The sequence below is a fragment of the Colius striatus genome, chromosome 4, assembly GCF_028858725.1.
Source record: "Colius striatus isolate bColStr4 chromosome 4, bColStr4.1.hap1, whole genome shotgun sequence".
Classification (NCBI taxonomy): Eukaryota; Metazoa; Chordata; class Aves; order Coliiformes; family Coliidae; genus Colius; species Colius striatus.
The window spans coordinates 89,195,874-89,223,143 of NC_084762.1; the positions used below are offsets into that span (position 1 = coordinate 89,195,874).

General features: G+C 36.8%; 1 protein-coding gene across 7 annotated transcripts in view; it reads left to right on the top strand.

The window, feature by feature from the left end:
• Positions 1 to 27,270, top strand: part of PHF20L1 (PHD finger protein 20 like 1) — a 58,230-nt gene that overhangs the window by 24,042 nt on the left and 6,918 nt on the right. For 6 of the 7 annotated variants that reach the window (XM_061995840.1, XM_061995836.1, XM_061995838.1 and 3 more), the window contains 10 exons: positions 2,588 to 2,840; positions 4,873 to 5,058; positions 5,262 to 5,468; positions 13,219 to 13,275; positions 15,021 to 15,125; positions 19,339 to 19,503; positions 19,863 to 20,044; positions 21,819 to 21,918; positions 24,044 to 24,239; positions 24,746 to 25,115. In XM_061995840.1, the coding sequence (XP_061851824.1) occupies positions 2,588 to 2,840; positions 4,873 to 5,058; positions 5,262 to 5,468; positions 13,219 to 13,275; positions 15,021 to 15,125; positions 19,339 to 19,503; positions 19,863 to 20,044; positions 21,819 to 21,918; positions 24,044 to 24,239; positions 24,746 to 25,115 (1,821 nt within the window). Of the gene's footprint in view, positions 1 to 2,587; positions 2,841 to 4,872; positions 5,059 to 5,261; positions 5,469 to 12,815; positions 13,035 to 13,218; positions 13,276 to 13,903; positions 13,916 to 15,020; positions 15,126 to 19,338; positions 19,504 to 19,862; positions 20,045 to 21,818; positions 21,919 to 24,043; positions 24,240 to 24,745; positions 25,116 to 27,270 lie in introns of all 7 variants that reach the window. The other variant, XM_061995841.1, reaches the window with a different exon arrangement.

Here is a 27,270-nt window from a genome sequence, read left to right on the forward strand (position 1 = left end):
TCATTACAATGTAAATCTTACCATGCAGAATCCCATGACAGTAAATGGGACTTTGTGGTTTACATAGACTCTGTACACAACAGTATGAACTACGGTGCATAATTACTAAAAACTTTTTGTTACTTCTTAGACTTATTAACTCGGCTGTTTCTGTTTTATTGATTAGATAAAAGATGTCTCTGTCATTGTTTACATGCTAATGGTCTGAAAAACCTCACTTTTGGAAGTATTAATTAAGCTCCTTTAAAGAGGCATCGAAAATCCCAAATTGTCCTATTCCTTTGCTTCTAACTAAAACCAGAAACCTCACAAATGTTTAAAGGATTAACTGTGGGGAGGAAAACTTTTGAGCTTAAAGCTTTTTTTACTAAGTTCCTACCCAAGCTCAAATTAACATGGCCGAGTTATAAACCTTCCCAAAAGGTTTTTCAATAGCAAAGCTGACATTCCTTAGAGGTTTTGTCTGCTACTGCTATAAAATTGAATGGGTAAAATATCTTGTAGGTTTTTTAATAATGTCATGCAGAACATGGTAGAAATATTCAGGCCAATAGCCGAAAACTGACTTTGTGAATGGAAGTTTATTTTATTTATATTTATATATTTCTAGTTTACAGTTGTCTTAAACCCAAAACCTCAGATGATTAGTTGCAGATTCAATAGTTTATTTAACTGTATTAGGGTTTGTCATGTTATATTTCCTTTTGACCAAGACCTGACTAGATGAATAACATTAATTCGTTAAGGTTTTTAATGTTAATTTGTCCTGTTAAGAGGTTAAGCACCTTATCAAAATATTAATTTAATTTTTTTAATCTTGTTTAAATAACTTTGTAATTTGAAAGTAATGGATGCTGTAGTAATGTCTTTCACATCTGTGAAGATGAACAATAAAATTGTTTCTTTACAAGTTACGACTCTAATTAATTTCTGGTGATACCTCTCGTAACCAGCATAGGTATACTCTACAGTTCATGGAATCTTTTATTTAAACGAATAAACTGCACTTAGTACATGTGTAATTGAGTTATTCAAGGTAGAACTGATGTCTGCTGAATGGGATGTTTTGCACCGGATCTTTGCATGATACTTCCAGCAAGCTATTCATGTAGCATTCAGAGTGCCCTTTTACAAATATAGAACGTGCACTTGTGGTTTTTTCGTTTACTCCCTTTTATTTTTTCTCCTCTTCATTGGAACATGGAAAGTTCCAGTGGAAAATAAAATTGTGGTTTATAACAAAACTCAATAATACCTTCAAATCATCAGAGATATGATCTTTTTAGCTTGGGTGAAGTGGTGCACACATTCTAGAAATGTCCTTGTACTTTGATAATGATGCTTTTCTTAGATGGTACTATGCTGTGTGGTATAGCTGGGACAAGAAAACAGACAGGTTTAAGAAATGATGTTCAGATATTGTAGTTTGCCATTATTGGGCAAGTTGTAACACATGCACAGGTTTTTTTTCAGTAAAGTAGGAAGAACTTCCAGTTAAAAATCTAAAATGCTAATGTCTGTCAATGCATGCTAACTGTCTAAAAATAATACTTCAGTATGTGTGTTAAGAAGGATGAAACTTGATGAAATTGGAAAGCTGCATTACACCTTGGGGTGGTTTTTTTTTTCCTTTTTCAATGACTGTTTTAACTCTTATCTGCTCATTTTTCCCCAACAGTTAGCAATCTTTTTAACCCTGTGGTGCTAGAAGTTGTGATTTCTTCATGTGTTTGCACAAACATAATGTGGTGAAATCCAGACTCCCAGCACTGAAAAGGGTTGTGTGAGAATGTGTTCAGTATTTGGAAATCTTTTTTATTGTTTTCAGAAATTCCTTAAAGGAGCATTATTAATTTTTTCAGGTTCTTCTCTGAAGGGAATTCATGTTAAATAAAAATTTTCCTGAGGAATTTTTTGGTTAGCTTTTATTTTCCTTCAATATTTTTTTCCTATGATCAAGGAAATGACTGTGAAAGGAAAATCTTGGCTTTTTTTTTTTTTCCCCCCTAAAACTGCAGCCTTCTGAACAAGGGTTTCTTGCTCAGAGCAGTGCAAAACCCTGTCAGAGGTCAAGGAGTGTCTGGGTGACGCTCTTACTCATTTATTTACTGTTAGATAGCGCTGCGAGGAGCAAGGAGTTGGACTCGATCCTCATGAGTCCCTTTCCACTGAAGATATTCCGGGATTGTACATCACTCTATGTATTCTTGCTTCTAACAAGTGTTTTCCAAATGACGGTTTGAGACAACACTGGCAGTCTTTGTCTACTGCAGATGAGTGAGACAAGCTAAAAAGATGGTGGATTTTTTAAATGATGAGAGAGGAATAATGTTTTGTTTTCAAGCTTTTTGCAGGTATTTCAAACTGTAAGACATGAGGGTGTGCAGAACACTGAAAATAGTTGATAGTGCTCCTTTAAAAAAAGTTTAATGTGATGCTTTTTAAGTAGTTTTCATTTGTACTGAAAATAACGTTGCTTGAAATGTGTTTTGAATACTAAAGTTGCTTTTTAAAAGATCAAAATAGAATACAAGAACTACAGCGAAGAAACTGAAATAAAAGTATCAATTTTTTATTATTTATTCAGGAGATTTCACCTAAACCACAAAGTCAGAAAAAAAATGAAGCTGATATTAGCAGTTCTGCCAACATTCAGAAACCTGCACTGTTATCCTCAACTTTGTCTTCAGGAAAGGCTCGCAGCAAGAAATGCAAACAAGAATCTGGAGATTCTTCTGGGTGTATAAAGCCCCCTAAATCACCACTTTCCCCAGAATTAATACAAGTCGAGGATTTGACGCTGGTCTCTCAGCTTCCTTCTTCTGTGATAAATAAAACTAGTGAGCACAGACATTTTAAACAAAATACCTTAATTACTTATAAGATATATACAGAAACTCTTTTTTGTTGTAAATGGCTATTGCTTTTAAAAATGAATCTGCTTGAAAGAAAAGGTCGAAGCGGGAGAATTAGGGGTAGCTCAGTATTTTAAAAGTCAAGTCACATAATAAGGCCTATGAATTACTCTACTGGAAATAATACATTTAAATAATACATTTATATTTATGAGATTGTGGCTTTTAATGGCTGGTTTTCCCTCCAGCTTAAATTTTCCACCTTAGAATTAACAGTGATACAGGAAAAATCAAACCTCTCTTCTGAAGAGGCCTGATTCATTAAAAAGAAAAGATGTACACCTTGGCTGTGGGCCTTTCCTTCTCTGAGCGTTTTGGCCTTGAGCAGGCTGATGTGCTGTACCTGTTGACTGTGGCATTCTTCACCTTGTGTGATGCTTCCTCCAAATGTGATGTGAAAGAGAAGATGGGTTCAAGATCTGAGGTGGGCAAAAAAATCAAGTTTCTTTGTCTCAGAAAAAGTACCATAGGGATTTAGCTGCTTCATGTGTGTAAATGATTTGCAAACTACCAAAATTTTGGTTATCAGAAGAGCAGGGAAAGGTTTATGCTGCAGCCCTGAATATGCTTTTTTTTTGTGAGTATTAAAGTATTTCTATAACTTTTTTCTGATATTACATTTGATTTTTAGTGTTACTCAGGGTCAGGCTTTTTGTTGCTTTAGAAACATTGAATGATTAGGCCAAGAGTTAAAATAAATGTGGGTTCCAGGAAGCCAAAAGCTACATTTTTGTTTCACTTTTAGAATAGTAATTGAGAATGGAAGACTAAACTTGCATTGTCTGATCCCCTTAACTTTGATTTTATATTTTCGCTTGTGAGATAAGTTTCTTTTAAACTTTACTCACATAAAACTTTAATTTATCGCGAGAGGGAGGGGCACAAATTTATCCATCTTTCTTTATTCAGGACACATTGGTATAAATTGTATTTTGGCCCCACCAAATACTAGCAGTCATCTGTATTGTAGTACACCTTGCCCCCTATCCTTAAGATAATGGTAAGTAGCTTTCCGTGAGCGTGTTTACATAGTGGATTAAATTCTACTTCTCCGTAGCAACATTTTTAAAATCAGCAAATTTAAAAATTGATTACTCAATAGCTTTTGCCTTGCTAGTGCTGTCTTTTAATCTTTGGCTTCTGAGTCCTTACCACCTCCAATGGAAATTTAGTTTTACTGTGGCTTTATTTTTAAATCTGTACATCTGCCACTCTAAAAACTACTCGAGAACAGGAAGGAACAGTGATTTACAGAGTAATGGCTTCAATGGCTTTCTAAGACAAAAGTTTTTGAAACTGCATAAATTTGGTGTAGGGGAGTGTAGGTTTTTTGTTTTTAATGAATCAGGCATATATTAACCTATATCAATCCTCCCCCGCCCCTTCCTATTTCTTTGGAGTTTAAATACAAGGTTCTTGTGCATTGTGAACTGTGCCACGCATTGGCAGTGTGCATTTGAAATGCAGTCGGGGCTTTGGTATCAGGTTAACAGAAGACAGGAGGTGGGATGTAAAATTCACCACTGCTTTTGATTAATTTTCTTTGAATTTGTATATTAACACTAACCATGACTTTTAAGATCTTTACCTGTAATCGTTTGTTCTGTTTACTGTTAAATCCTATTTCCCCCTTCCATTTTTAAGTAGCCTAATCTCATGGGTTATATGGGGGGGGATGGCTTATTGTAAGTACACTGTTTGCCTAAGACAACAACCTTTATTTGTGGGGAATTAGGTGCCCTGAGAAGTATAATAAGCAAAAAGCAGAATCGTGTCTTGAGCATTAACTCTCTTTTGCTCCTGGTAGCCACAGTTTTTAACTCCTTTTACCAGTTCTGCTGTGATTACCAGCTTTGCAAATAAGCTATTGAAAGCTCTCCCCCTCTTTAGATCTCAGATACTGCGGTAAGATTATGATATATCTCTGCTTCATGAACATTGAAAGGTCTCTTTTTAGGTCCATCACAGCCAGTGAATTCCCCTAGACCCTACAAACATAGCCAACGGAGAAGAAGATCACAACGTTTAGCCACTTGCTCCTTGCCTGATGATTCTGTAGAAAAAGTTTCTTCTCCCTCTTCAGTTACTGATGGAAAAGTGTTCTCCATCAGTGGTCAAAACCAACAGTCATCAAAATTGGAGGGTAATGTATCTTAATCTAATAAAGAACTGCCCAAGAGAAATTGAATCATAAAAATTAGACCTGTCACGGTTTTCATCTAATGGGATGTTTTGACTTACTGTAGCTAAAGCTGTATGCTGTTCCTATGTTATGTAACGCTGCAATCCAAACTGTTTGTTGGACTTACGTATCTTTTTTAATACGACATTTTTTCTTTTATGTAGTACCTGATGTTGCTCATATGTCACTTGAGAAGCGTGGACCATGTCTTCCTCTTGATTTAAGCCGTAGTTCGGAAGTTACAGCACCATTATCCACAGAATCCACTTTCCGTAATGAATGTCCCAGTAAAGACAAGGAAGATATTCAGATGATTCCATATCTTTCTTCCAAAGCAGTAACTGATGGAAGAGTAGCTACAACAGTGTCAGGTAAAGAGATTCAGTATACAACCAGTTAGTTTTATAGTTGTAGGGCTAAAACATGTATGTATTCGGTCACACAAAAAGAGGAGATACTTTCTTTTTCCTTTCTGCACACTCACAAACCTGCTGCTCTTCCTGGGGTCCATCCATCTGCATATTCTTCGTCTTCTGCTGGCTTTGAGCTGCCTTAACACTTTTTCTAACATACTTGAAGGAGGACTTGAGAGTGGGGAATATAAAAACACAGTGTTATTTTAAAAATATATTGTTAAAACTTACAAGAGCAATGGGAAGTTGTTTACTAACATTAACATATACTAAATCTAAATGTACTCATTTATCTTGTGGCTTCAGCTTTAAAACTCGGTAGCATTTGCAAAGGCAGTAAACATTCCTCTACCTTTGCTTCTGTTTACAGTGGAAATTTTGTCATGTGCTTGCTATGGAATGTTGCCTTAAAATGTTTATGGAGTCCTCTAAAACTTGTGTGGGCTTGATTCACCCTCACAGAGCTTGTATAAAGCTCAGCACCGTACTGGAACTCTGTGCTGCCTCTCACTTTGTAACGATTTACTGACTACTGTAGTTTCTGTGAATCCCTTGGATGGGGCAATGAAGAGATTTGGGGAAGAGTTTACACAGTGGTTTGTAGACCCTAAAAGTGAGTTGTTTTCATCCAGTGTACCGTAAGTGTCCATATACTTTTTCATAAAGAGGTCTCCTATGTGGCTGTCATACCATTTTAATTGGCTTCCAGGAAATAATCACACTTATATATTTATTTATTAAATTATTAAATTGTTCAATAAAGTAAGAAGAGGGAAAAATCAAATCATTATATTCTACCGGGGAAGCTTTTGATAAATGTGATTGATAGTAAGGGAGGACAACATGACCTTAAAGTATATAATTATGACATACAAACTATAACTTAGTCTTGTTTTGAGAGGGGATACACACAATTTTGCCTTGAGCTGACAGTGTAGCTGCAGTTGCTTAATAGGTCAGTGAAGCATTTTGTTGAGTATGTACAGCCTCCTTCTTGGTTGTCTACTCACATGTGTTCCCACTGAAAGTGTAAGGTGATGACTTCATTGAGATGAACATAACCATTTAACATGATGTAGCAAAAGCTGGGGAGGATTCTTGGGTCAGCATTGTGTAGATTAAAAGAGATGTTTGTAATTATTCTTTAAAATAAAGCTATTAATATCTTAATTTGTGAAAATAGGAAGGAATTCATAACAAGCTGCTGCTTAAGCTTTTAAAAATATTACATAATTCCTTGAGTGAAGCCATATGACAGTCTTCATTTGCCATTGACATGTTGCATTGCAGTAGAATCTCAGATTCCTGGGACAATTGCTTCTGTAAAATCCTTATATCTCATGTTTTCTGCCACAAAGAGAAGTGCTTTTGGTGGATGTGTATTTGCCCACTCCTAGAACAAGATTGTAAAAGGAATCAACATCTTCCTACTACCATATGGTTCTCATTTAGTAGAACTCAGTTACTAGGAATTAAAAATCTGGCTTTTCTGATATGGTTTCTGGAGCATTTAATGTGCAGCTGATAATGCTGACAGGTACTTATTTTGTTGCCCACTTCCATCATGGAACTGGCCTGGAGTCTGAATGAGCTGGTTCTGAATACAGCATTCATGGATACACTTGTACCTGTTTGTTAAAGAGGATCTTGATCTTAAGCCTACTTAAATACTATGTTTCATTTGTAGCTACCTTTTATAACTCAAAAACTTTGATGTATTCACACATTTTGTGTCAGGGAAAACTATTCACTGACAAAATTACATTAAACAGATAACTACACCACTATTTCAGTCTGAAATGAGAAGATGGAAGCACTTGCAACCTATGATGGAGGATATAGTTCCTGCTGTATTTAAAGCTTAATGGAGCTATTTTGGACCTACATAATGTTTAAGAGTTATAAGCTCTCAAGGAACTGATTTGCCAGTTACATTTTTGTCTCCTGGATTTTTTGCCTTCTGGACAGATCTGAGTTCTGTTCCCAATTTTCATGTGTTACAGTTTCTTCCATACAAACAATACAATTGTCTTGAACTTTCCTGCTGACTTTTTATCTAAATGTTAGAAGTTTTCAGAAGTATACAGCCCAGCATCCAGTTGAGCAGTATCAGCTTTGTGGGCTAAAAGACTAATCTGAGCAGTTTTATATCTTTAGTTCAGAGATTTCATAAGAACTTCTGGAGCTCTCTGCCCCTGTGAGAGGTATCTCTAGAACTCGGTAACTCAAGTTCATATGTCCTTTGGGTTCATCTCAGGCTTCAAACTCTGGTGAAATCCATTTGTTGTCTATTCTTTTTAAAGGCTACATTTTTCTTCTAAGTTAAGGTTTGAAACTTCTGGAGTTACTTTACACTGTTGAATAGGAGGTTTATGTGTTCTTTGCCTTAGAAGGCATCTTTTTGCTTTTGAAATAGCACAGGTTCTTAAGTCATGTTGCTAAAACAGAGAATTGCACCAAATTCTTGTCTGCTTCAAGAGACTGAATAGAATCCACTCTATTTATCAGTACTTATGCTTTTCTAATGAACTGATTTAACTAATAGCAGCAAATATATAAAGGACAGATGCCCAAAGCTTTACTTTCTTATTCCTGTCAATGCCTGAAATTATTGAAAAGTCAATTTGCATTATTCAGGAACTGCTTACCTGAGTGCAATTTAATATATGACGTTGTTTAGCACATGCAATGTGACTATACAGTATAATTTGAGAACTCTGGTGTAAAATACAGACTGTTCTGTAATTATCTGGGGGTTTTAATCTGAAAGAACTATTTAGAATCTATGTCCTTTAATGCTGTTTCTGCTACTTAGCTTTGACATACTCCAGACAAGTCTGGTGGTATAGATTTTAACACTGTGGGACTGTCTTAAGTGCACTTAAGTTGGACCTGCTATCTTCATAATCACTCAAGTAGATAACTGTAGGTAGGTGCAGGAATTATGGAAGTACTCTAAGTATTTAGCCTGAAACAGCCTATTATGATTGCTGACCCTTCTGTAAAAGAACTGTACTGTTTTAAACCCAAAGGTGCAATTTGTGACTTTGGAAGTTTAGACTTATGATGGGGACTATCAGCTGAGTCAATTGAAAAAATAGCTTTGTGTTGTTGAAAATGATACATTTTAATGACTTCTTTATTAGAAAAGATGCTAACTTGATGTTTTTTAGAGGGGAGGGGTGAGGTGCACTGCAGTGCAGGAGGAGAAATTGTAACTCATTGTGTTAACACCTAGTTTCCTTCTCAAAGTGGTTTAGTATGAGCAGCTGCAATTTTGTAATTTCAGCACAGAAACTCAATTCCTTCAGGCCTTCACATGGAGGTCTTGTGCACTTTGGTAGACATCGATATGTTATCAGTTAATAATTAAACAGAGTACTGCTTTGCCTAAACTAGGTTATGGACCTATCAACCTGATGTTGCACACATACCTAAGAATCTTTGCTTTTGTTTGTCACACTGCTTAAAATGTAGCTAACCAGCCATTGTGTCACTTAGCCTTTCATGGACTTCGAAGTTAGTCAGTCAGAATAGCTGCATGACACTGTAGTTTCCCAGTTCTGACTGCATGAAGTTCAGATCTTTCTCTAGTTGATTTTCTTTAAATTGGTGGTAATATTTCTAGGTTTCTGTATCTTTATACCATTTGTGTTAGCCTAACTATTACATATCGAGCAAACAGTCTAGGATTTAAAATTTAATTGAAAGGAAGATAATGTTACATTTACTAATATGACAATGAAGTATAGTATTAAAAGAGCAGTATTATCATTAGCTATTTCTGTTCTAGCTTAGCCTAGATGATTTTGCTAGTAGGGTAACATTTGCACTTACTTGCAGTAGGTTATTTGCACTTATGCTAAAAGAAACATTGTATACTTTAATTTTATTAATGGTTTACTGCAGCATAGACAAGGAATGGCTGATGTATAAAACTTTCAGAAAAATATAAGAGTCACTTTTTACCAAACTCTTGCCAATGTTATTGGTTACCCTACTTTTAAGAGGTACCTAGGCTCTAGTGAACCAAAGCCCTTGTTACTTAGGAGCAGTTTTTGTTTTACTTCTAACATCTATTGTCAGACAGATTTAATCCTTAATATGAGTCTTTCCCATTGTAATCTCTGTCCTGAAGCTCTCAACCGATTCTTGACATAGTTAGCTGAAGGCAAGCAGGAACATTTCATGTCCTCATTTGTCCTAAAGAGATGATTTTGTGCAGGATCTGGTACTCATGTGTATTTAAAGTGCATTCAGACATAAAATTAATCCTATGCACTGTGATTTCAAATCACAAAATTAGTTATGATAGAACCATGAATTGTGCTGGTCATGTTATGATTTAAGTTCTATATTAATGCAGGTATTGATATTTCTGTTAATGGGACAGCTGAAGCGTCAAAAAATGCGGAACCAAATATCAAGCAACAAAATAAGCAGCCTCACGTTGATAGAGTTCGTTTTAATTTGCTACGCTGAAGTAGCAGTACCACTAAAAACCCCGTCTGTGCTGCTGCAGGCAGCATCTTGTTCTGTGCCTATGATCACATGAGAGAGGCTTGTATCACTTCTTTGTGCCAGACCAGGAGTGACAGGACTGGAAACATGTCATAAACCAAACTGGGAAGCGCTGTTGTTTGCGTTTGATTTTAATCGGAAATCGATCTTCTGGCGATAAAATTGATCTTGGAACACTGACATAATCAGTCATTTATTAAGTCTAATCTCTAAGCATCTTTCTGCTGAATGTTAATTGCAGACCTCCCACGCTTCACTGTATGGGAGGTGGCTGACTGGACTCATCAATAGGAATCAAATGGCAATTAAAAGTAGGAGGTAAAAAAACCACACAGTAATATTCCCATAAAGGGGTTTTTTTATAGACTCGTTTGTTGTATTTGTTACTTGCCCTTCAGAGTGCCATTGTCTACTTTGTCTAATTTTGTGATTACTTGTAAGGCATAGTGAATGCATGACTGGGAGATTCTGCAAGCCTTAACACTCCATTTAGGACTTGAGAATATGAGATACAGAGTCTAGAATGATTTCTGATTAGTAAAGATAAATGCCGAGAATAACATTGCAGCGTATGCAGGCATCATAGTAATTTCTCTTTTCAGTTTGCTATAAAAAGGCAGTCTGGAGACCTCTGTCATTGAGATGGATATTTGTGTGACTACAGCAGATTTCTGCCCATCATAAATATTCTCTCAAGCTTATTTAGTTGCTAGCTGATTACTTTGTCAGATATGCTGGTGTTGAAAATGTTTGAGATCCCGAAGTTTGTTATGTTGTGGCTGTCATTATCAGAGCACATTTGAATGTCTGAGGTCAGGATTTCTTCTGCATAATAAGGTTTAAATTCTAATTAATCTAATATTGAGACTGAATTTCTCTTGAGATTGTTTGGATGGAGTATTCTCATATCTTTTCATCAAAAGGATGATGACCTAACCGAATTATGCACATTTTTTGAGTGATCATTTTGTGCTCTTTTTAGAAATGAGACGAGACGTTGATAGCATGATGATGTAGAGAAGTGTCACTTTTTTATTTTACTGAGGTGCTAAAATATACTTATTGCTCCACAGATGGCAGAGCACTTCAGTCCTGTAACACAGATAAATGTTAATTAGGAAACCTAAGAAAGGGATAATTCTAGTAGTGTTTTGTGTTGATAAGTATCCCAGCAGGCTAAATCTACTTGAAATACAGACAAAGGCAAGAGCCTGAGTAGTAGACCACTCTTGAAAGGGTTATAGTCTTAGGTGAAATAGTTGATCTGAGGGGAGTGGAAAGGCTCAAATAGCCTCAGCCATGGTCATGAAGCTTATACCTTGTATTAAAAGCCAGCATGTAGAGCTGAACAGCTGCCTCTGGCTGCTGACAAGCTTGCATGGTATAGTGATGACTTGCAGCTAGGAACATCTGGCATTTAGAAGCGCTGTGTGGTGTGGTAGGTGACGTACTACTTTCTGTTGCTGCCTCTGTGGCTTTCTCTGTGACATTTTGATTCGTTTTCCTGAGAAGGCTGCTTAGAAGCTGGAGTAAGTTTCATGTAACATGTATGTTGTATCATAGTAGAATTGGGTTGATCTGTCTAAGCCAGACACCGTATGGAGTCAGCCCTGAGATATTCTTTCCTTCTCTCCAGAGTCCTTTTATAACTGATGAATTTAATAAGTTATCTTAACAGTGCTTATTAAAATGTGTTTTGTTGGTTTATTACTGAATATTTTAAAAATAAGGGGGGAGCTCAAAGAACCCATTCCAGACCAGCTTTGTATTTTGCCTTGTTTAATGTTCTGAAGACTAGCAGGTATTTTTCAGGAGGGTTTTTTTTTGGTTCAGCACTTCCAACCTGCAAGTGGTTTTTACATGCTGATACTTTTGCTCGGCTTGTGTTGAGAGATGCCAAAGGTAACTGGTGCCTCCAAGTGTTTACACCTGGCATTGAGAAGCCTGAACCCCATGTGACTTTGAAGAGCATGCCCTTGTCCTGGTCTTGAAATGTCCTCAGTGGCTGGAGAAAGATTAATCTTTCCTAAGTACATTAAAATGAAACGTCAGTCTCTCCCAATAGCGAGGAATACATTCTTTATAAAAAACTTCTACCCTAGTCTTCATTTTTTGAAAATTCTATTATCCTATTTAAATATTATCACTGAAATTTCCAATTTCTGTCTTTCTGTTCTAATTGCATGAAATAAAGATTGAAAACCAAACTAAATATTTCATCAAATAAACTGTTTGCAATCGAGCAAAATAAGAATTTTTAGTATATGATGCTAAATTCTGACAGATTGTCACAATATTGTGCATGTAATTCAAATGTGGATTAAATATACACAGAGAAGACAGTAAATGATTTAAATGAAGTTGAAGACAGTGAAACATGTAATAGACAGAAGTGTATGTTTTATACGCAACACTAAAAGGTTGTATCTGAGCTTAGTTTTTCTATTCACAGAATGGTATGTTGCCTTAGAAATGTTAGTGCTTTTAACCCTTTATAGTTGACAGGTTTCTGTTAGAGTGAAATAAAAAGGAAACAAAAAGGCTTCAAAGTAGCAGCAAAAGTACACTTTATACAGTACAAGTAGTTTACAAATAAGTGAAAATTCCAAAACAGACAAAGAAACCTATTGTGGCATGTATTGTCTTGTATGTAAGAGCAAGCTAGGCATTCATATGCAGTAATTATATGTTAAGTGTGACGACATTAATACCAGTATTTGACATTCCAGTGATCTGGCTGCAGTTTTTACAGAATGCCTAGTAAATCTGTCTTCTTGTTTTCAGCACCCTCGTCCCATGTACATGCCTTGCATCTGGAAATGCCTTTAACCAATAGTCTAAAGTTACCCAAAGGGAATAGTAAAAAAAAGAGGTCTTCCACATCAGTGAGCTATGAAGGGACAGAGGTACAGTGCTCTGTGCCCATAAAGGAGAAATGTTTTGAGAGTCTGAAGGAGAAAATATTAAAGAACATGATTGAGAAGGACAAGCATTCAGAAGTTGGTAAACTACAATACTTTTTGTTTCCAGTGCTTTAGATAATTGTAAAGTGACATGAAGAATAATTTAATTGCTTTTATATTTATTATTATCTGCTATTAGGACTTTTTATGGTCTAATGACTTTCACCAGAAAGTGGGTCATCAGCCAGACATTGTACTTATGTCATCTCTTCTTCAATTTGCAGGTACAGTGAAAATGGAAAGAAAAGGAAAACTGGAAGATAAAAGTTCTTCAGCATATGGTATGTACAGAGCAATAGAATTTCTAGGAAAAAAAGGAAAAGGAGACTGAGGGAAGACCTCATTAATATTGACAAATATCTCAATGATGGGTGTCAGGAGGTTGGGACATCCCTTTTTTCTGTGGTATCTAGCAAAAGGACAAGGGGTAATGGGATGAAGCTGGAACACAAAAAGTTCCATTTAAACATAAGAAAAAACTATTTCACTGTGAGAATGATGGAGCCCTGGCACAGGCTGCCCAGGGAGGGTGTGGAGACTCTTTCCTTGGAGATCTTCAAGACCTGCCTGGACATCTTCCTGTGTGACCTGATCTAGGTGAACCTACTTCTGCAGGGGGATTGGACTAGTTGATCTCTAAAAGACCCTTCCAACCCCTACCATTCTATGATTCTGTCTCTCTGAAGAGCAAATGTAAAAGCTAAAATATTTCGCGGGCCCAGCTGTGCTGCTCTTTGTTTAGGTTTTTAAGGGCAATTTTTTCTATATGAGAGACGAGTTTATAGTAGAGTAATAATTTTATAAGAGAACATGAAAGTACCAATAGCAAGAATTTGGAAGGATCCAAAAGTACTTGTGAGAAGCCTGGAGAGGCATATGAAAGGTCAATTTTTTTTTTAAGAAAAAAAGAATTCTTAAAATGTGTTGGTTTTCTAAAAATATTGTAGTGGAATTAGTGTTACTGCCTTATTTCCTTGTTCTGACTTATTTATGGGGAGGACAAAACAGTTAAGTGTTACTAGCAAAACATTTTTGGCAATTCTTGAAGGAAAATATAAATGAAGAGGGCTTTGGTTTTATCCTGTGGTGGTTTTTTATTAAATAGTTATTAGAGGTGGACAAGAATTCGTAAGTGATTCTGTCTTGTTTTTCCAGGAGATAAAGGTTCTGTTTCTGTATTCGCCAAGAAGATACTAAGACTCCAATTTGTATGTGGGAAACAATTCTTAAATACTGACTTGATGGATTTATTTTCTCTAACAAGTCAATTTCCTGCTGATTGCTGATTACTGATTAATGAGGGAGAACGTTGTGGGATGTGTTTCTGTCTGGGGAGAATTAACAGAATAAACAGAATTTTTTGAAGACAAGGTCTCAGTCCTCCTGAGTGTACCAACAGTGCTTAGAACCAAACCAGAGTGTAGAAAACCTATCATCAGTTTTAGTCAGAATCAATTTCATGTGAGGATGTCACTATGTACTAGAAAGTGCTAACAGCATCAGCAGTTTTTTGATACTGAAATGTCCTTAAATTAATTTGTGTAGGCCTAATACGTGTTTTTATGTTATCTTCTTAGTTTGGAATTTGCCCTTTTGAAAGCTTTCTCTCTTGCCCACATGTTGTTGTTACAAGTAAAATAGATGTAAACTATTTAAATGTCATTTATTTTGTTTGCTTTGCTGTATCATCTTCTGATATGATATGTCATTTAGAAATGTTTAAAATGACAACATGCTATTCATTAAGAGAGATTCCTTTGAACCATTCTCACAGCAATTAATAAAGTGGACTTGCTTTAGCAGGGGGACTGGACTAGATGATCTCTAGAAGTCTCTTCCCACCTCTGACCTTCTGTGATTCTGTAGTGAGAGGCATATCCAAGATATCAAATAAATTAACTGAATCATTTTAATCTGATGACGCAACTGGAATATTTGATTTTGAATGTCACGTTCAGGTTAAGCCAAATGAAGCAGGTAATTTGCAATGAAACTACTGCTTTAAAATGTTTCATTTTTATTTCAGCTAAAAAGAAAGAAAAGGAAAAGGAGAAAAAAGACAAAAAGGAGAAAGATCATAAATCAAAACAGAAAAAGAAGAAGAAAAAAAAGAAGAAATCCAAACAGCATGGTAAGTTCTATTTTCGTTTTTTGGGAAATAAGCAAAGGTACTCCTTCCCTTTCTGACACTAGAGATTAAAACTTGTCTCTGAACAATACGAATGTTAAATTTTAGAAATTTCAAATAAGAAGTTTTGGCCTTAAATATGGAAAGAACACTTAGATCTATCACCTCAATTTTGTGTTTATATTCTGTCTTTATGTGATAGACATAAGTATTTCATAGATACTCTTTTCTTCCTTCAAAAGATACTCTCTCTCATATCTTCAAATTCTTCATTTCTTCTTCATCTTCATCCTTTTACCTGGACATTGAAATGGTTCCAATATGTAACCTGTTGCTAAATTTCAATGGTTTACTGTATAAAATCCACCCTCCCCTTACCAGTTAATCTTTAACAGCTAAGGTTGCTGTCTCTCTTGCAACAAGCTTGTCTGCGTTCTTAATAAGTAGTGACTCCCTTTGTCTTCAGTTCACTTCCCTATTTTCTTTGACCTTATCACTCCTTTTTCTTTTCTCTACTATTTCCTTTTCTTAGAAGGATAAAAGTAATTTGGATTTGAGATATGAGGCTCTAGGTAGTTTGTGCTTTTTTTAACTTAACAAAAGGCCCTTTGAAGCTGTATTTTTATTTATTTATCTTTGAGAAATATTCCTGTAAGAGTGTGGTTTAAAGTTTTAGCACCATCTCTTCTGTAACTCTCCTTGGCATCATTATGTGCAAAAACTGGGCAATATTTACAGAATCACAGAATCTCAAGGGCTGGAAGAGACCTCAAAACATCTTCTAGTCCAACCCCCTTGCCAGAGCAGGACCACCTAGAGTGGGTCAAACAGGAACTCATCCAGGTGGATTTTGAATGTCTCCAGAGAAGGAGACTCAACAACCCTTCTGGACAGCCTGTTCCAGTGCTCCCTCACCCTCACAGTGAAGAAACTCTTCCTTCAGTTTGTGTATTTTTTAATAGAAGATTACTGTCTTGCTGACCAGTACAGTTTTACTGTTTCTTTGTATTTCTTCCACTTTTCCACATCCTTTGGGTCTTTTAATTTCCCATAAAATGACATTGCAGGTTCCTTGGTTTACGCTTTTTTGTATCCAGTGCAGTCTTAGTTGCAGTATTGTGGCAATAAACGTAACAGCATGGACAGGTGCAGAACTCATTCTGTCTTTTGTTCTTGCCAAAGGCTGAACTTTATTTTTTGTGTCCTATGCCTACTTACTTTTAAAAGTGTTTCAAGACTTAAAATATTTTCACTTATTTTTACCTTACTGCTGGATTTTTTTTCCAATGTCCTTAAATGTTGACAAATTTAAACATGAGTACATAAATGGAAGTTTGAAATCTATCAAAGACTTTTGTAGACATTTTTCCTCTGCCACATGGAAAATCTCTGTGCATTAAAAAAAGCTTCTAACTGTGAACTTTTAAAGATGTCTTTTGGCTCTCTAGAGTCATGATGCATTTTGTCTGTTCAAAATTTGTACTATAACATTTATCCTGAGTCATGCAGTGCTTGAATGTGAACTGCAATAATCTAGGTCTCATGTACTTCACCATTTTTTATAGTAGAGTAATATAATTTTAAGCAATAAACTTGACTTGCCTATTTTACCTAAAAATTACTTGGGCTGTTTTAGTTGCACTGAGAAGGCATCTAAGTATTTGTAAGATAATACTGATAATGTTAAGTCTGCAAAGGAGCTTGGAGAAGAGAAGACTGAGGGATGATCTCATTAATGTTCACAGATACATACAGGGTAGGTTGTCAGGCAGGTGGATGAAGCCAGGTTGTTCTCAGTGACGTCCAATGACAGAGCAAGTGGCAACAAGTAGCTGGAACATAAAAGGTCTCAAAGAAACATAAGGAATAATTTCTTCCCTGTTGAGGTGAGGGAGCACTGGAACAGGCTTCCCAGATGTGTTGTGGAGTCTCCTTCTCTGGAGACATTCAATACCTACCTGGATGAGTTCCTATGTGACCTACTCTAGTTGGTCCTACTCTGGCAGGGGGGTTGGACTGGATGATCTTTTGAGCTCCTTTCCAGCTCTTGTGATTCTGACAGAACAAAAGTCCCAGGACCTTAAGCAGTTCTGGCTACTTCATCTATCATCATTAAAACATGGCAGAGTGAGTTATTGTTCTCTACTAGCTTCATTTTCAAGGAAGATGTTCAAAAGTAATGTGCCATCACCTTGTGTACAGCAATATCCCCAATTGCACTCTCAATGGAGTTTGATAAGATTGAGAAAAATGTTTTATAGCTCGTGTGTTCTTTGAGTATATGACACTGAGTGTTGATGTAAAAGTGTTGGGGGGGCAAAAAGAAGCCTGAATAAAACTAAGCAGAATAATGATTGAAATATTTCAGTAGGAATCACAGGTGATGTTAGAAGGGATCTCTGGAGATCCTCTGGTCCAACACCCCTGTCCAAGCATGACCACCTAGAGCTGGTTGCCCAGTACTATGCCAGACAGCTTTTCAGTCTCCAAGTAATCTCTACCACCTCTGCCAGGAGAGAAAGCACAGACTGCTGATCAGACACAGGGGATGTCTAGTGTACTGAACAATAGACTATTTATACATGATTGACTCTTTTTATCACATTATTCTGTTTTCCCTGCACTTGTTCCTCCCCAAATTACTTTAGTCCATCCATTTTCCTTGCCTTTGATTCCTTCCCTAAATATTCCCTACTGAGTCTTTCACAGTCCCAAAATTATTTTCTCCCTGTGTCCCATAGTATGTCTCATCCCTGGGCTGCATTGCTGTGAGTCCAAAAGGTGATGGGTCTGCTGTGGGTGATACATTATGATGAGTTTCATACCTGGATAGTGGGGATAATGGAACTGCTGGAACGGCCCTGGGAGGGGCCTGGGCATGATGTCTTTATTGTTTGCCTGCTCACTGTGCTTCTCTAGGCTTGTGCATGCCCTCTGGGATGCTCTGGGGCCCATCCCATGAGCCACTGGCTCATCAACAGCCAATGGCTTCTGAGATGGGCCTGGGAGCATGCCAGGAGAGTTTTCTTTGGACTCCCTGTGCTCCTCTACAGGTGTGCAGACAGACTTTCATCACTTAACCTGATAGGACTATCTGTAATTACTCCTAGTAGCAATGTTGGCAGTGCTACAAATAGATCTGATCTCAAAAAGAGAGAGCTACCAGCAGCATCTCTAAGGATACCAGATGGCAGAGGATGAGGAAAAAATGTTCTAAGAAAACCTATTCCTCTGTATATTCAGAGTTGGGAGGAGTTTAAATGTGTAATGCTTGTCTTGACTATTAATCTTCATTATGGGGCCAGTCTTGTTCAATGTCTTCATCAGAGGACAGAGTGTACCCTCAGCAAATTGGCTGATGACACCAAACTGGGAGAACTGGCAGATTCCCCAGAGGCTGTGCTGCCATTCAGAGGAACCTCATGAGGTTCTACAGGAGCAAATGCAGAGTCCTGCACCTGGGGAGGAACAACCCCATGCACTAGTACAGGCTGGGGGCTGACCTTCTGGAGAGCAGCTCTACAGAGAGAGACCTGGGAGTCCTGGTTGATAATAACCTGAACGTGAACCAACAATGTGCCCTTGTGGCCAGGAAGACCAATGGCATCCTGGGATGCATTAAGAAGAGTGTTGCCAGCAGGTGGAGGGAGTTTCTTCTCCCTCTCTACTCTGCCCTGGTGAGGCTTCATCTGGAGTCCTGTGTTTGGTTCTGGGCTCCCCAGCTCAGGAGGGACAGAGAATTTCTGGAGAGAGGGACAGGACAAGGAGTGATGGGAAGAAGCTGGAACACAAAAAGTTTCATTTAAACATAAGGAAAAACTGTGTTACTGTTTTACTATTCAGGTGAGAGAGCTTTGGCACAGGCTGCCCAGGGAGGGTGTTGAGTCTCCTTCTTTGGAGGTCTTCAAAACCCACCTGGATGTGTTCCTGTGTGATTTTTCTAGGTGAACCTGCTTCTGAAGGGAGTTGGACTAGATGATCTCTAAAAGTCCCTTCCAACCCCTATCATTCTATGATTCTATGTTTCTTACTGAATATTTTCTTACAAATGTGTTATGAAGAGCTTTTGCCAATTCATTTTTCCAATTTCATCTTCTTAATAGCTCAATGCTGATGTTCTTGTGAAAATAATGTCACAGTAAACCTAACTTGTTTTTTTTTGCCTATCAAAAACTTTACTTTAGTAACAACAACCTGTTTCCTTTTAACTTTTCAGATTATTCAGATTATGAAGACAGTTCTGTTGAATTCATGGACAGGTGCTCCTCTCCCTTAACACGGTCCTCGGGGAGCTCTCTGACTCTGCGCAGCATGTTCTCGGAGAAGAACACATCATATCAGTATCCAAGAGCGATCTTGTCTGTTGACCTTAGTGGAGAAAGTAGGTTGGCTGAACAGCAGCTTTCAGTTTGTGGGTTTAATTCTCCAAGGAAGAGAATTTTAAAGGATTTGTGTTTGGGATTGTAGCTATAAATATGGGGACTGATTTATACTTCAACTATTTATGCTTCTCAAGTTCTTCTGCACTGGACTTATTTCAGTTAAGGGGTGTTAGTCTACTTCTCAGATGCCATTAAAGTCCCTTTGTAGAATTCATCAAGAAATCTTATATGCCAGCAGTGTGTTTGAGAGCAGTTTTTTTCTGTATGCAGGTTAAGGTTTTGAACTGCCCAAACACCTTGTATTTCTATAACCTGTTGCACCTCTGCACACAATTTCACATGTGTTTATTTTTACTAGACCTTTCAGATATGGAGTTCTTGGATGATTCCTCTACTGAGAGTTTGTTACTTAGTGGTGATGAATACAATCAGGACTTTGATTCGACTAACTTTGAAGAGTCTCAGGATGAAGATGATGCTCTCAATGAAATTGTTAGATGCATTTGTGAACTGGATGAAGAAAATGGCTTTATGATTCAGGTAAAGAAATTTTGGGGAGAACTGTCACTCTAGGATGAGATTTCTCTAACAAAATGATATGTAGAACAGGTTTGTAAGGAAAGGTAACCTTTTTCTTTATAGCCAGTTGATGAATTTGGAATCAAGTATTTCCCACACAAATCATTGCTTCCGTCCACAGACCATCCCAGTTATACCAATCCTTCTGGTTTGGCCCTTGCGCTTTGCAGTACCAATTGTAGAAACCACTTTGCTCACTGTAAATGTACCTCAACTATATCCAAGAGCTCTGCTATAAAGACATTACTATTGTCAGTAACTGTGATGTGTGTGTGATGTGCATACTTCATCTTTAGAATAGCAGTCCTCCAATTAGAAATCATTAAAGTTAGAAACTGCTGAGAATTTAAGTCTGTCTTGGTGTATAATAAAGGGAAGAAGAGTATGCAATGTCTGCAGAGCATTCAGGTGCTGATGGATTGCAACTACTGCTGCTTATTTATTTGTTCTCCAATGAGAGGAGCGTTTCCCATCTAGTAATGAGTAGTTTAAAGTCTTGTCTCAAGAAATTCCTAAAACAGTGATCAGATCAGATGCAAAGAACAATGAGAAAGAACTCAGATTTCAGTAACTTTAAAAAGCCAAGAGCTTCCTGTGGGTTTTTCACAATCTGAAGAACAGGTTTGTATTCTACTATTAACTTGGTACAACTTCTGTTGAAAGTACAGAGTCCTTTTAGTTGAGATTTGAAGGAAGAAAGTTTGACTGTCCTGTGTTAACAGACTTAAAGTCTTTTGCAAATGGCAGGAAGACCTGAAAATGGAGCACACAAAGACTGTCACTGGGAGCACACTGCAATGCAATGCTGAGTTGCAGGAACTGGACAAGAGTTCAGCTGTGGTAATAATGAGGAAAAACAGACTGGTGTAGAAATCTTTGGAGAGAGGAGAGGAAATGGTAGCTGTATTATTTTGATAAGAGGAAAGGTGACTTCAATATTTTGAATAGCTTGATGCACAGAAGTATGTCAAAGGACAGAGGAGAGACTTTCGGCAGTAAAACAGCAGATATTTAGAGCACAAGCAAAGGCAGCACTGAGAAAGGGAAATATATTTTTAAGTGACAGTTTCCTGCCTGTTTCTAAAGTCCAACGACAGCCTGATTTTTCCTCTTCATGCCTTATCTCCCTGACAGCAACCAGTTTGCTGTTTGTAGGCCCTCGTGTCTTGCCACTTCTATTTTGCTCTCCTATTTTCTTGTTTCTCCTCTTTCATTTTCTCTTCATTTTCTTTTTCTTTTAGATTTTCCATTGGTGCGATATTAAAAACACATCTTTCTAGCGCACTGGAGAGATGCTTTGTAGATATAAATAATTAAACTGAAGAGTTTTCTACTTTTCACTGTTATGCTGTAATGTATTACATTATCTTTCTACTTTACTGTAATATTATACTCCTGTCTTATGTTTCACTACTAAATATTTAGGTGCTAAAATACTGAATGTTGTAATAAAATATCATTAAATATTTCATCTTCAATTTTTTAAATTATTTTTTTCCTCCAGTCTGGAATTTGTGGTTGAGGTAACTTTCAGAACTAGAACTTTTTTTTTTTAGCTTGATATTTTTGTCTACCCAAACACAAATTGCCCAACTAAAATAATCTTACTCAAACCAGCTATTTAAGTTAAACTTCTGTTCTCTGCATTTTGACGATACGAGAAATATCTGCTGATATTTTTGATCTACTTATCTCAGTTTTAGTTTTTGCCCTGTTTTTTTTCCCCTGATGTCAGTGTGAAGAGTGCTTGTGCTGGCAGCACAGTGTATGCATGGGACTGTTGGAGGACAGCATTCCAGAGCAGTACATCTGTTATATCTGCAGAGATCCACCAGGTATGGGTAAACTACCTTTAGCTGCTGCTATCTGCATGGGATTTTCTTAAAGCAGAGATGTTACACTTTGCTTAAATTGTTAAAGCTTTGTCTACGTTGTATTATCCATTATTCTACTTTGGGGCAAGTGATTATAAGTTTAGCTCTGAGCAGAAACTTATTTTCCTGTTAGCAACATCCTGTTCAACTTACTCATAATCTTAATTTCTATTGCTTCAGTTGTTGAAAATTAATTCCTTTCAAACCTTTGTGCTTTCTCCTGTTACTGTAGCCTGAAAAGTCTTTCTAAACAAAACATTCTTGTTCAACAATCTGTTTGCCTATACTTGGAATCACATCTCTTCATTTAAATATTGCTTTAGAGAAAAGACTCCTTACCACAGCACAATCAAATATGCTGTGGGTGTCATTAATTATTACACATTAATTACAATTCTCTAATCTTTGCATTTGTCCAGAATAAAAGTGTGGAAGTGCATATGTAAAATATGAAACAATCTAGCACTTCTTATGGTAAATAACGTGCACAAACAGCACGTCTTGAACTTAAGATTCTTAGGATAAGATTTGAAATTGTAAGAATTAGGAAAAGTCTATTTGCTTTTAAACTGAATACATTTGAGTAGAAAGATATTGATTTAAAGTGATTCTGTTCATAAACCCATTTCTCTTAGTTATTTAGAGAAAACTGTACAATTTGGAAGAAAATGTTTAGTGTTTTTCCTGACAATGAGTGCAAATACATGTCATCTGGTGAAATGCCTGACACTCCAGCTGTTTCAAAGAGGCAATGAGACTACACCCCTAAATATACTTGCATTCTGAATTTAAGAAATGAAATCTGAAAACTTTTTGCAGAAGTATTAAATAGCACAGTTGTTTTTGAGGAGAAAATGTAGGAAAATAGAGCTGGAAAGATGTGACTTTTTCTGTTTGCCCCAATTTGAATCTAAACTGATGATATAGAGTCTTGTTTGATAGTTCTGTGGCATACTCTTTGAGCAGTCAAACTTTTCCGTATTAAAACCAACTAATTTGTCTTGTGTTCTTTCCCTGCACTGTACTAGGTACTTCGTTATCCCCTGCTACGCAGAGACTGCACCCCTAATTTTTATCTTCTCTCCCTTCCTAACCATTACTTCTTTTCTTTCTATGTCAGGAGAAAAAGGTCATTCACAATGTCAGTATTTTAAAGTGTATTGGGATAATGGGCAGAAAGGAGATAGACAGGGTATTCTCCTGAAAGGTATGAAGGGCTTCCATCAACCCATTCTTTGTTCTGTATATGATGATAGTCTGATATGAAATTGAGTGTAAGATTGGGGTCTTAATCAGGCTGTTTGTCTGGGTTCTTCATGTAAAGAATAACATTGGAATAATTAGCATTATACATTTCTACTTTTGATTTTGGGTTGGCTTTTTTTTTAATAGTTATTAAGTGACTGTAAAAGCATTAGCTAAATATTCATGCCTGTTAAGATTGTAGATGTTGCCATAGCATGGGAGACCTAAGGCCCACTTATGTCAGTATCCTGTCTGGTAGCATCTGGTAAGAGGCACCTGAAAGGAGAGTGTAGGAATCTACCATCAGATCATTTTGAAATGTCTCCTTTTCAAGAAGCCTTCTCCTGGTTTCTAATAAATGGATATTGACTTCAGTATTGAAGCCAAGTATTTGTCTTTAGGAAACAAACTAGATGTTTTGAACGTGTCCATATAAAATCAATCCACTGTAACACTTCTCTTGGTAACTTAGGTTTTCTTTATAAAAAGAAAATTAAACTGCAGTTGTTAGATAAATAAAATAGCAATTTTTTTTTTTTCAGTTACATTGATAATAGCACAGTTCTTAATATCCTGTACTTCAATTGCAAAGGTAGTTAGATTTTCATTTCAAATGCCATTTAGAAGGGTCTTGAAATTTCAGGTTTATTTTTGGTGTTGTAAGTAAGAATTTCCTCTTAATCCATGAAAACTAAAATTTAATCTATTAATCTTGAATCATTCTGTCATGAATATTAGGAGACATTTAGAAGAGTACAGCATATAAATATAGCACTCTAGTTTTAAATACACCTCTCTTGTAGCTTTAGATGGCCCTCAGTTTGTCTGTTGCTTACCCCAGGTCAGAGGTGGAGTGCCAAATATCTTTATGATAAAGACTGGCTAAACAATGGACACATGTGTGGATTGTCATTTTTGAAAGAAAACTACTCTCATCTTAATGCCAAAAAGATTGTGTCAACACATCACCTACTCGCAGATGTATATGGGGTAACTGAAATATTGCATGGACTGCAGTTGAAGATTGGGATATTAAAGTAAGTATCAATCCATACAGTTCTTGCCTCATCTTCATATATTTAGGTAGCAGAGACTACCATTATCTCATGTGCGTTATTTTCTCACATTAAAGTTCTTTCTTCCACAATAGTTTAAGTAATTCAAGAGCAAAGACATAGAGTAGCCTCGGTGTCAGTGGGAGTTTGGTGTTCACACCTGAGTGGATGTGGTATTATTGGGATTATTTGTGATCTTTTATCCTAGATTGGTAACTGACCTAGGAATACTTACACAGAATCACAGAATGGTAGGGGTTGGAAGCAACCTATAGAGATCATCTAGTCCAACCCCCCTGGCAAAGCAGGTCCACCTAGACCAGATCACACAGGAACATGTCCGGGCAGGTTTTGAAAACCTCCAGAGAAGGAGACTCAGCAATCTCCTCAGGTCTAATAATGATACTTATTGATAGCTGTGAAGTGGAAACTTTCTGGTTTGGTACTGTAAATGATCCATTGTCTAACATGGTGTTTTTTGTCCCCAGAAATAAGCATCACCCAGACCTTCATCTCTGGGCTTATTCAGGGATGCGAAAAGAACAAGAACAAGTAACTGCTGGGATAGAGAAAAAGTTAGTGACTTTGCCAGATGCTGTTAATCCACCTGAAAGGACATGTCCCAGTCAAAACCACAGAGAGCCTCCCAGCATACCCCAGAAGATGGAAGAAACATACATCACAAGTGAGCACAGTTACCAAAAACCACAGAGTTTTGGACAAGACTGCAAAGCAGTCATTGATCCTATGAGCTCAGATGATGAAGATACAAGTAGTTTTGAGGAAGAGCAGGAATTTCACACAGAGAATAAAAACTGTTTACAATATTCTTTTAGAGATGATGGCATGAATGAGCAGGTAAGTAGTGTTCTTCATCTGAGAAGTTTCATAGTTGGAAAAATAGGTTCAATCTGATAAAACTCAAGCATATACAAGTATTTATTTAGAAGTGGTCATTGTTATAAATCAACATATTCTGTCAAATCACCAGGAATCACTAGAAGCAGAGTTGGATCACTGACATAGGTTCATTCAGCTGGAGTATGCCCCTTCATGTGGTTAATGAAATGCAGAGAATCGTTAAATATTACCTATGCTAAAACTGCTTATGCTCAATCCAGTGTTTGAGGGGAGGAAAAATCCTGTGTGTGTTTCAAATGCAGGATTTTGAAACAGAACTTAGTGCGTTTTTAAAGGTGAGGAAAATGGGCCAAGTTTTTACCTTGGTTCTGTTTTCTACGTGTAGATTTTTTTTTTGTTGTTTCTTAAACTAAGATTTGTAATAGTGTTTATTTTTATACCATGATCTTCTTTTAATAGCAACAATTTAGAATTCTGTCCACAAGTAATGATTTATTGACAGACTAATTTAACCTCACGTGCAACTTCTCTTCAGTCTCTTATACTGCGTATTTCTTCTAAATAAACATTTCACAGGTTTCTAGTCAGGGTTATATTTGGCTAATTGAACATATCTCTCTAATTTTTGCATTAATGGTTTGAATCCATTACATTGTTGAAAAGCTATGAAACTTGTTAGTCTGGTTTTAGTGAAGAGTTCTCTTTGACAAAGTGAAACAAAGCGTTCTGTTTTCTACAATACCAACTGTGAGAATAGATCACCCAACTCATCCGCTTTTTGAAGTACACTTTCTGATGTGGAAGAAATGAGTAAGATATGTCTCTTTTTCTTATAATTCTAGTTTTAAATGTGACATGTAAGCTATATAGTCTGAATGGGAAATTTTGGCTCATTGTAGTTATAAGTAACTGTTGTATGCTAAGTCACAGGATTGTATTCAGTTTGTGTAGTAAGGAGGCATACAGTGGTGTGAAATACACTTTGCTTCCAACAGTAGCATAAGTTGTCATTGTAAATAGTATAAATACATTTAGAATTAAATGATTATATATGTGGGCAGTGAAGCAAAACTACTGTTTCCTTCAGAGACAAAAACATACATCTGAAAAGCTAGGTGCACTCCTGTTGGAGTCCTCTCCTTTTGGATGCCTTAGCTCACCTTGTTGTTGGTAGTCAGCTTTCATATTTGAAATAAGGCTTTCTGTCTAGATGGAGTACGCATTGGAAAAACTCTATACACTGTCAGAATCATCTGTAGTGAGATATTTAATTGGATATTAAGTCATAGTGGATATAAAATGGAAAATGAATCCTGCTAATTAATGGAGATGCTGAACTCATTAAATCCTTTGATTGTTTCCATTAGCTGAAATATCAGATACAGAAATATGATGAACTTGTGTATTATCTCTCACTTGCTATGAAGATACTCTTCCAAAGAAGTCACTCTTCCTCAGATACTGTGGTTGCATAACTCTCCATATTTCTGTCCTTATAATTGTTCGCAGTAATGTTCAATTCTGTCCCAGGTTTGTGCTTGCAGCTGACATGGGACCATGACAATGGCAGGAAGAGAAATCTTTTGTCTTTATAGAGTCATAGAATCATAGAATGGTGGGGGTTGGAAGGGACTTTTAGAGATCATCTAGTCCAACCCCCTGCAAAAGCAGGTCAACTTAAATCAGGTCGCATAGGAATACATCCAAATGGGTCTCGAAGACCTCCAAGGAAGGAGACTCCATACCCTCACCTGAACAGTAAAATAGTTTATTCTTATGTTTAAATGGAACTTTTTGTGTTCCAGCTTCATCCCATTACTCCTTGTCCTGCTGCTAGATACAACAGAAAAAAGGGATGTCCCAACCTCCTGACACTCACCCTTTATATACTTGTAAATATTAATGTCTTAATCGATAAATATAATGACCAGCTTATTTGTGCAAAATAGTGAACTTTGACACCTTGAATATTACTGCATTTTAGGGAGCTTTCCTTCTTTCTCTGACTAAAGTAGAAAGAAGCCATTGGATTTTGCTCATTTTTGGTGATGGTAGACTGCTGCAGCTCAGCACTTTGTGATTAGAATCGTGATTTATACAAAAAGGGCACGGGAATGCTGTCTTGTCTTACTGCATTGAACAAAGTGCTTGA